The following is a 9,660-nucleotide window of genomic DNA, read 5'->3' as shown; positions in this document are numbered from 1 at the left end:
TGGGATTCCCCTGAGGCTCCCCTCCATGGGTGTTTTTGCGATGCTGCAGGGGAATCCCAGCAGCGCAAAACGGGTGCTTCGCTGGCAACGGAAGTCTTGAGGTGGGGTTTCCCATGGAGGGGAGCCTCAGGGGAATCCCAGCAGCACAGAAATGGGCGCTTCAGCTGGCAAAAGGGGTGAATTTTGGGCTTGCATGCATTAATCGCTTTTCCATTGATTCCTATGGGAAACACTGTTTCGTCTTACAAACTTTTCACCTTAAGAACCTCATCCCGGAACCAATTAAGTTTGTAAGATGAGGTATCACTGTATTTCTCTTTTGTTTATTTTACAAAGCTGAGTAACGTTTTATAAAGGACATTGCACCGAAGCTATAAATTCCAAAATTTCTGCACAATGACTTATAGAATAGAATAGAATAGAATAGAATTTTTATTGGCCAAATGTGATTGGACACACAAGGAATTTGTCTTGGTGCATATGCTCTCAGCGTACATAAAATAAAATATACATTTGTCAAGAATCATGTGGTACAACACCTAATGATTGTCATAGGGGTCAAATAAGCAATGAAGGAACAATATTAATAAAAATGTTAGGATACAAGCAACAACTTACAGTCATGCAGTCAACATGGAAGGAAATGGGTGATAGGAATGATGAGAAAAACTAGTAGAATAGAAGTGCAGATTTAGTAGAAAGTCTGACAGTGTTGAGGGAATTATTTGTTTATATAGGCAGACATTAATGTTTTGCAATTATATAACTATAAAACTCTGCTTTTTTTCCATAATGTAGCATGCAATATTAAAAACTCCAGAGAAAGAGACTTTATAATCAGAAAAAATAGATAAAGAAAACTTGCTGAGTAAAATCTCAATTCAATATCTTTAAATTTTTCTAGTTATTCTGTTAACATATCTATATGGTATTAGTACTGTTCTGTATTTTAGATTTTATACTCTGACATGGCTAATGGCTAATCAATACAGTATTATTGTTATTGCATTCTATTACTACTACTAAAATATTACTATTACATGTTAAATATTAGACAAAGCTCCCTTCAGCTTATAGTCTTAGCAATAGTTCACTGAATATTTTCAAGTTTGGTTTGAAATTCTTACCAGAGTTTGGTGTCACTGATGTTCAAACAGACTTCTTGTTTTCATGCTAATTAAGAATCCCCTAATCTACTTTACAGTAGTTTCACCAACATTTCATTCTAATAGGATACACAATAGTGTGTGTATCTTACCAGGATTTGAACCGGTAAGGGCATGACTAGCTGATGAGAGCAAAATAGCTTGAAGAAGATCTATACTAGTCTCCCTTCCTTTTCATTATCAGCAAAAATATGTTACACAGATAGAATGTACAGGGGTCCCTCGATTTTCGCGGGTTCGAACTTCGCGAAACAGCTATACCACGGTTTTTCAAAAATATTAATTAAAAAATACTTTGCGGGGTTTTTCCCTATACCATGGTTTTCCCCGCCCGATGACGTCATACGTCATCGCCAAACTTTTGTCCACCTTTAATAAATATTTTTTTTAATAAAGTTTAATAAATAAACATGGTGCGTAATAATCTAAATGGTTGCTAAGGGAATGAGAAATTGCAGTTTAGGGGTTTAAAGTGTTAAGGGAAGGCTTGTGATACTGTTCATAGCCAAAAATAGTGTATTTACTTCCGCATCTCTACTTCGCGGAAATTCGACTTTCGCGGGCGGTCCCGGAACGCATCCTCCGCGAAAATCGAAGGAACACTGTAATTTGTCGGCTATAAAAATGTAACTGTCTTGGATGTGGCCCCTGGAGGGTATGCAGTATGCTCCCTTTCATATTTGGGTATACAGTAATACCCCGGTTATTGCGTCCCCGACCATTGCGAACAGGGTAATTTGCGATTTTTCAACCCGGAAGTCAAAACACCATCTGCGCATGTGTGCCCTTTTTTTCTATGGGCACGCATGCGTAGATGGCGCCCGGCAGATCAGCTGCTGGGCGGCTTCCCTGGGTCTTCCCCCTCTTGCTGGCGGGAGGGCGAGCAGCGGGCATCAGCAAGGAGTTTCCCCACCGCCCACGCAAACTCCTCGCTGCCGCCCGCCCTTCGCCCGCCCACGCCGTTCATTCTCGCCGCTTTCGAGCTGAGTCCCAGAGCGAATTCGCTCCGAGACTCAGCTCGAAAGCGGCGACAGCCAGCGCGGAGAAGCCGTTCGCTGGCGCTGGCTGTCGGCGCTTTTGAGCTGAGTCCCAGAGCGAATTCGCTCCGGGACTCAGCTCGAAAGCGGCGACAGCCAGCGCGGAGAAGCCGTTCGCTGGCGCTGGCTGTCGGCGCTTTTGAGCTGAGTCCCGGAGCGAATTCGCTCCGGGACTCAGCTCGAAAGCGGCGACAGCCAGCGCGGACAAGCCATTCGCTGGCGCTGGCTGTCGGCGCTTTTGAGCTGAGTCCCGGAGCGAATTCGCTCCGGGACTCAGCTCAAAAGCGCCGACAGCCAGCGCGGAGAAGCCGTTCACTGGCGCTGGCTGTCGGTGCTTTTGAGCTGAGTCCCGGAGCGAATTCGCTCCGGGACTCAGCTCAAAAGCGCCGACAGCCAGCGCGGCGCGGCTGTTTTAAAATGTCGCCGCCGGCATGGGGGGCTTGCCAGCACCCCCCGGACCCCCAACCCGGGTTTGGGGGGCTGCTAGGAAGCCCCCCATGCCGGCGGCGACATTTTAAAACAGCCGCGCCGCCCCCAATCTTCGGCTCCTCGCTAGCACTGCGGGAGTAAAAACACCATCTGCACATGCGCAGATGGTGTTTTTACTTCCGCAGCGCTACTTCGCGAAAACCCGCTCGTTGCGGGGGATCCTGGAACGGAACCCTCGCAACGAGCGGGGGATCACTGTACTAGGGTGATTCAGCAGGGGGGGAAATGTGTATGTTTGTGTGTGTGTGTGTATTCATACATACATACATACACTGCTCAAAAAAATAAAGGGAACACTCAAAGAACACATCCTAGATCTGAATGAATAAAATATTCTCACTGAATATTTTGTTTTGTACAAAGTTGAATGTGCTGACAACATGTGAAATTTATTGGATTCAGTGGGTTTACTTGGTATTAGAGTGGTATCTCTACTTAAGAACTTAATTCGTTCTGCAACCAGAACGAATTGAGAAGCAATTTTTCCCATAGGAATCAATGTAAAGGCAAATAATGCGTGCAAACCCGTTAGGAAAGAAATAAAAGCTCACAATTTGGGTGGGAGGAGGAGGAGGAAGAAGAGGAGGAGGACAGTCACTGCTGAAGGAAGAAAGTGAGGTGAGGGGAATCAAAAAAATTCAAAACTTTAAGGCTTAAAAAAAAAGAGGGACTCTGAGGTGGCGAGGAGGAGCACGCGCCTCCCATATATCCGGCGCGAGGCTGCCTCCCATACACTGCGCCAGAGAGAGAAACCCAGGGGGAGTGGCAGGAAACTGGCTGGGCCTTCGTGCCGCTCTCAAATTTCCTGGGAAATTTTTCCTGCTCGGGTTCTTAAATAGAAATGGTTCTTAAGAAGAGGCAAAAAAAAATCTTGAACACCCAGTTCTTATCTAGAAAAGTTCTTAAGTAGAGGCATTCTTAAGTAGAGGTACCACTGTATACGTAAACTGCCCTTTCTGCATCTTAATATCTTAAATTTCTTATGGATGTCTCTACGTGTGGATCTGCTTCTCTCATCACAGTAAATGCTGGAAAAATTAATACTAGGGAAATAATTTTGCATTTTTGGGAATGGCCAATTGTTTTTCCCCCACCCAGTCCTTCGATGTATTTTCCTGTTGTCTGATTTTAAGTTTCCTGTGTTCTGTATTGGTGTTAACTCATCTTTGTGTTGATAAGAAGGTATTTGTTTATCTCCACAGGTCCAACTTGCCCTCCTTCAACTCTCCCATTAGGCACTGCAGCCTCTAGTGGCAGCTCCACCCTGTCTAAGAAGAAGCCCCCTCCTCCACCCCCTGGACACAAAAGAACTCTATCAGACCCACCCAGCCCACAACCACATGGGCCCCAGAATAAAGCCCAAATGTCTTGGGGTGAGTTATAATAATATTCATACTGATTTGGTTTCAACACTTATAGGAGAAAGATCGGTAGAGCTTGGTGATTTGATTTTATTAGATTGGATTGGATTTGTAAGCCGTCCCTCTCTGCAGACTCGGGGCGGCTAACAACAGTAGTAAACAGCATATGACAATCCAATATAAACAGTTAAAAACCCCTATTGTAAAACCAAACATACTTACAGACATACCATGCATAAAATTGTAAAGGCCTAGGGGGAAAGAGTATCTCAATTCCCCCGTGCCTGGCAGCAGAGGTGGGTTTTAAGAAGCTTACGAAAGGCAAGGAGGATGGGAGCCATTCTAATCTCTGGGGGAGTTGGTTCCAGAGGGTCGGGGCCACCACAGAGAAGGCTCTTCCCCTGGGTCCCACCAAGCGACATTGTTTAGTTGACGGGACCCGGAGAAGACCCACTCTGTGGGACCTAACTGGTCACTGGGATTCGTGCAGCAGAAGGCGGTCCCTGAGATAGTCTGTTCCGGTGCCATGAAGGGCTTTATAGGTCATAACCAACACTTTAAATTGCGACCGGAAACTGATCGGCAACCAATGCAGACTGCGGAATGTTGGTGTTACATGGGCATATTTGGGAAAGCCCATGACTGCTCTCGCAACTGCATTCTGTACAACCTGAAGTTTCCGAACACTTTTCAAAGGTAGCCCCATGTAGAGAGCGTTACAGTAGTCGAGCCTCGAGGTGATGAGGGCATGAGTGACTGTGAGCAGTGACTCCTGGTCCAAATAGGGCCGCAACTGGTGCACCAGGCGAACCTGGGCAAACGCCCCCCTCGCCACAGCTGAAAGATGTTTCTCTAATGTGAGCTGTGGATCGAGGAGGACGCTCAAGTTGCGGACCCTCTCTCTGGTGATGGAGTCAAGGCAGGAACTGACATCATGACATTCCCACAAATGATCCAAGTGCAGATCCCCCTTGAATTCCATTCACTCTCATTTAATGGCAAATTAGTGCTGACTCTTAGTTGATTAGATCCTCATTATGATTTACTGTAGTTTGGAGATTAAATTGCCAACATGTAGAAGAGCCTAGTCCTAGTGGTGTCCCGTGTGATGGTTTGATCTTTGTGAAATATGATTTCCACTGTTGGCTTGGTGTGACGTCTTGACAAACCTTAACATTACTGTGTGTCTGGAGTCTTTCTACTTGGAAGAATGTAAAAACAAATTCAAAATGGAAACAGTTTTTTTTTTTTTAAAGGCTAATATTTGAAAGTTCATGCCGTGGTAGTTATTCTCTACAACTTTAAAACCAAATATGGTTGGATATGATGTTTTAATTGAGACAACCTTTCTGAGCTTTCTGAGACAACTCAAGAAAAGGATCTTCGGGTATTAATGGACAGCTCAATGTCCACTAATACCAACCCAGTGCGCAGCAGCAGTAGAAAAAGCAAATTACATGCTTGGCATGATTAGGAAGGGAATCAAAAATAAGTCGGCAAGTGTTATATTATCTCTGTTCAAATCGATGGTGAGACCACATTTGGAGTAATTCTTCTTGAGGTACGGTGACAATTCTGGTCACCGCACCTCAAGAAGGATATAATGGAACTGGAAAAAGGTACAAAAAAGGGCAACAAGTATGATCAAGGAAATGGGTCACCTCCCTTATGAAACCAGGTTGCAACGCCTTGGTCTCTTCAGCCTTCAAAGGCGGTGTTTAAGGGGTGACTTGATCGAAGTGTATAAAATCATGCACGGGATAGAAAAGGTGGATAGAGAAAAATTATTTTCTCTATCACACAATACCAGGATGAGGGGCCACTCCCTAAAGCTCATAGGTAAGAAAGTGAGGACAAATATAGGGAAATATTTCTTCACCTAGAGGGTCCTTGGTTTATGGAATTCACTTCCAAAAGAGGTCGCGACATCTGTCAGCCTGGATAGCTTCAAGGCAGGATTAGACAGATTCATGGATGCCAGGTGTATCAGTGGTTATTGAAACAGATGTCCATGTGCCGCCTCTATGTTGGTTGAGGCAGGCCGGATCCCCTTGAGTACCATTTGTTGGGGGTCAGGGGAAAGGAAGGCTCTTGCCTTCTCTTTCTGCTCAAGATCCCCATGGACAATTGGTGGGCCACTGTGTGACACAGAATGCTGGACTTGATGGGCTTTGGCCCGATTCAGCATGGCTCTTCTTATGTTCTTGAGTTGGAACCACTAATTGTAAATTAGATACTGCTACTGACAGGGGACGTGGTGGCTCAGCGGCTAAGAGGCTGAGCTTGTAGATCAGAAAGGTCAGCAATTCGACAGTTCAAATCCCTAGCGCCACATAATAGAGTGAGCTCCCTTTACTTGTCCCAGCTTCTGCCAACCTAGCAGTTCAAAATGGATGTAAAAAATGGAAGCAGAAAAATAGGAGCAACTTTGGTGGGAAGGTAACAGTGTTCCGTGCGCTTTTGGTGTTTCGTCATGCCGGGTCACATGACCATAGATACAGATGTCTTCGGACAGCGTTGGCTCTTCGGCTTTGAAACGGAGATGAACACTGCCCCCTAGAGTCGGGAACAACTAGCATGTATGTGCAAGGAGAATTTTTATCTAGAAACATAGAAGACTGACGGCAGAAAAAGACCTCATGATCCATCTGGTCTGACCTTATACTATTTTCTGTATTTTACTGTATTTTACCTTTACTGTACTGACATTTTAGAGTGACTCCAACGTCTTATAGCTCATTTTCCCCCCTGAAACTTGTGATAGAAGGAATTTATGACCTTCTTGTAAAGCCAGGAAGTTTGTTAGAATAACAGTCTTTGAATTAGTATATATTTTGTATTGGGAGATGAAGTGCGAGTAAGTTTTGAAGCATCCTAGGAAACCTATTGTCACCCAGCTGTTACTCTAACACATGAATTTTCCGTTGTGTGGGAAATGGTTTAAATTAGCATTGTATAATGCTAAAAAAGAGATTAACAAAACAGGATGTTCCAGTTAGCGTTTCAGAGGCTTTAAATTTTTACTTGATTAAGTTACAATTCTGTGCATTAGGTTATCTGTTTTTAATTTTAGCTCTAAAAAGGATCTAAGGATCGTTTGAACTACATACTTTATTGTGAATGGTTTTGAGTCCCAACTGCATAAAGATTAGTAAACTGAAAAATTTTAGCAGTTGATTTATGTCCAATATTTTAAAAGGTGGCTCTAAAGGACTGCTGAAATTTAATAGAAATGGAACATTGATTCGAAACATAGAAAGCTGAAATTTTTAATCAGTGGCGCTATAGATGAGTGGACTTTATATCAGCTTAAATATTTATCTCTTTATAAGGTTATCAGGAATTGCTACATATTCAGCTGTTTTACACATCAGTGCAGGTGACATATAATGATAGCCAATATATTTCTAGATTTATACAGAATATATTTTTTTCCTGCAAACAGAAACTGAGTCTATGGAGAGGGGCGGCATACAAATTTAATTAATAATAATAATAATAATAATAATAATAATAATAATAATAATATTGAATTATATGGCATAGGACCAGAATACCTACGGGACCGCCTTCTGCATAAATCCCAGCGGCCGATTAGGTCCCACAGAGTTGACCTTCTCCGGGTCCCATCGACTAAACAATGTCGTCTGGCAGGGCCTAGGGGAAGAGCCTTCTCTGTGGCGGCCCCGGCCCTCTGGAATCAACTCCCCCCAGGGATTTTAACTGCCCCCACCCTCCTCTCCTTCCGTAAGACTCTAAAGACCTATCTATGTTGCCAGGCATGGGGCAATTAATGTATCCCCTTTTCTGACCATTAAGAGTTATTTGTGGTTATGACTGTATTGTATTAATTGTTTTTAATGATAGCGGGTTTTTAGTCATAATTTTTAATTATTAGATTTGTATTGTATTGTCCTTTTGCTGTTGTGAGCTGCCCCGAGTCTTCGGAGAGGGGCGGCATACAAGTCTAATAAATTATTATTATTATTATTATATATTGTTTTGACTACCAAATTATATTTTTTTATATGCCACCTGAATTATTTTTTTAAAAAATAACTCAAGGAGGCGAACATGCTTAAAACTCCTCCTCCTCCTGTTTTTCCCCACAACAACCCTGTTAGGTGAGTTGGGCTGAGAGAAAGTGATTGGCCCAAAGTCACCTAGCCGGCTTTCATGAGTAAGATGGGACTAGAATTCATTCTCCTGGTGCTGGGCTCACAGTCACCTAGATAGCTTTCATGAGTGTTGTGAGTGCTCCTCGTTCAACTCTGGTAATGATAGATTCTGAGGAGGATGAACCAGGCCCATCTTGGTACCGTGGGCCAGTGGTGTTGCCAGCTGATGCAGAGAATGAGAGTGAGGGAGAAATAGACCTGGATGAACCCGAGGGACCACTAGAGGTGTCAGATATGCCAATGGCAGTAGAGTCTGACTTAGAGGAGGAAGAAGATCTGGAGGCTTTGCTAGATGCCCGCTTTAGATGGCTAAGAAAAAGACAAGAATACTTGTATGGGAAAAGGAAGTAGTCTGTAGTTTGTAACTCTAGGGAATTGTTGACCACTTCCTATCGGTATTTAAGGGTGGTGTAGGGGTAATTTGGTTTGGAGTTCCAACGTTTTGCAATGGAGTCAGAAGCAGGTTATACTAACCGGCTTTCATGGGTACAAGGTGTGGGCCCACATACACCCTGCTAATGTTTCCCCTTGAAATCTGAGTAATTGTACAGCCTTGTTGAAGAGGAGTTCTGAACCAATGGTACTTTGAAATTGCAAGTTCTTGTAAAACAATATGAAAGTGCCACAGTGTAGTCAGTATTTACTGAAATAAAAATACAAAAGAAGTTTCTCATACTTTAAAAAAATATCTATCCGTCCGTACATACAGAAATAATGATTTCCATATCTGCACAAAATTGTGACAAAATTTAAAGCAAGTGAGGTCAGATTTTAATTTTTCTTCAATGTCCTGCCTAGCTTCTTAGCCACAAACAGTGTAGAGCAGTGGTGTCAAACTCACATCGTCACGTCATTATCACGTGACGTATCAGAACTTTTTCCCCTTTGCTAAAATGGGTGTGGTCAGCCCGTGACCCATCTGGCCCACGGACCAAGAGTTTGACAACCCTGTTGTAGAGGAAATGGACATGCACAAATAGTTGGGGTTGACCTGCTTCCTTTGTAGATTCTGGCTTTGCCCCAGTGGGGGAACAGCACAGTGGAGATGGTTGATAGAGTAACAATATGTCCCATCTCCCCACATTCTATTCCCGCCTCCCCCACATGTCCTTAGATTGTAATTGTTGGTTTTAATGTATGTTTTAATGTAGATATATATTTTTATGGCTGTAAGCTGTCTACAGTTACCTTACGGTAAGATGGGCAGCCAACAAATCTTATAGATAGGCAAATTAGATGGTAGGTAGGTAGGTAGGTAGGTAGGTAGGTAGAAGAATGGATGGGTGGATGGATGGATGGATAGATGGATGGATGGATGGATGGATGGATGGATGGATGGATGGATGGATGGATAGATTAGATAGATAGATAGATAGATAGATAGATAGATAGATAGATAGATAGATGAAAGGAAGGAAGGAAGAAAGAA

General features: G+C 43.4%; 1 protein-coding gene across 1 annotated transcript in view; it reads left to right on the top strand.

The window, feature by feature from the left end:
- ASAP1 (ArfGAP with SH3 domain, ankyrin repeat and PH domain 1) overlaps positions 1 to 9,660 on the top strand; it is a 139,282-nt gene that overhangs the window by 112,219 nt on the left and 17,403 nt on the right. Inside the window, exon 24 of the mRNA XM_070748302.1 lies at positions 3,895 to 4,065. Within this exon, the coding sequence (XP_070604403.1) occupies positions 3,895 to 4,065 (171 nt within the window). The remainder of the gene's footprint in view (positions 1 to 3,894; positions 4,066 to 9,660) is intronic.

This window comes from Erythrolamprus reginae, chromosome 3 (assembly GCF_031021105.1).
Source record: "Erythrolamprus reginae isolate rEryReg1 chromosome 3, rEryReg1.hap1, whole genome shotgun sequence".
In the NCBI taxonomy this organism is placed as follows: domain Eukaryota; kingdom Metazoa; phylum Chordata; class Lepidosauria; order Squamata; family Dipsadidae; genus Erythrolamprus; species Erythrolamprus reginae.
This window is presented reverse-complemented; position numbering and strand designations above follow the sequence as displayed.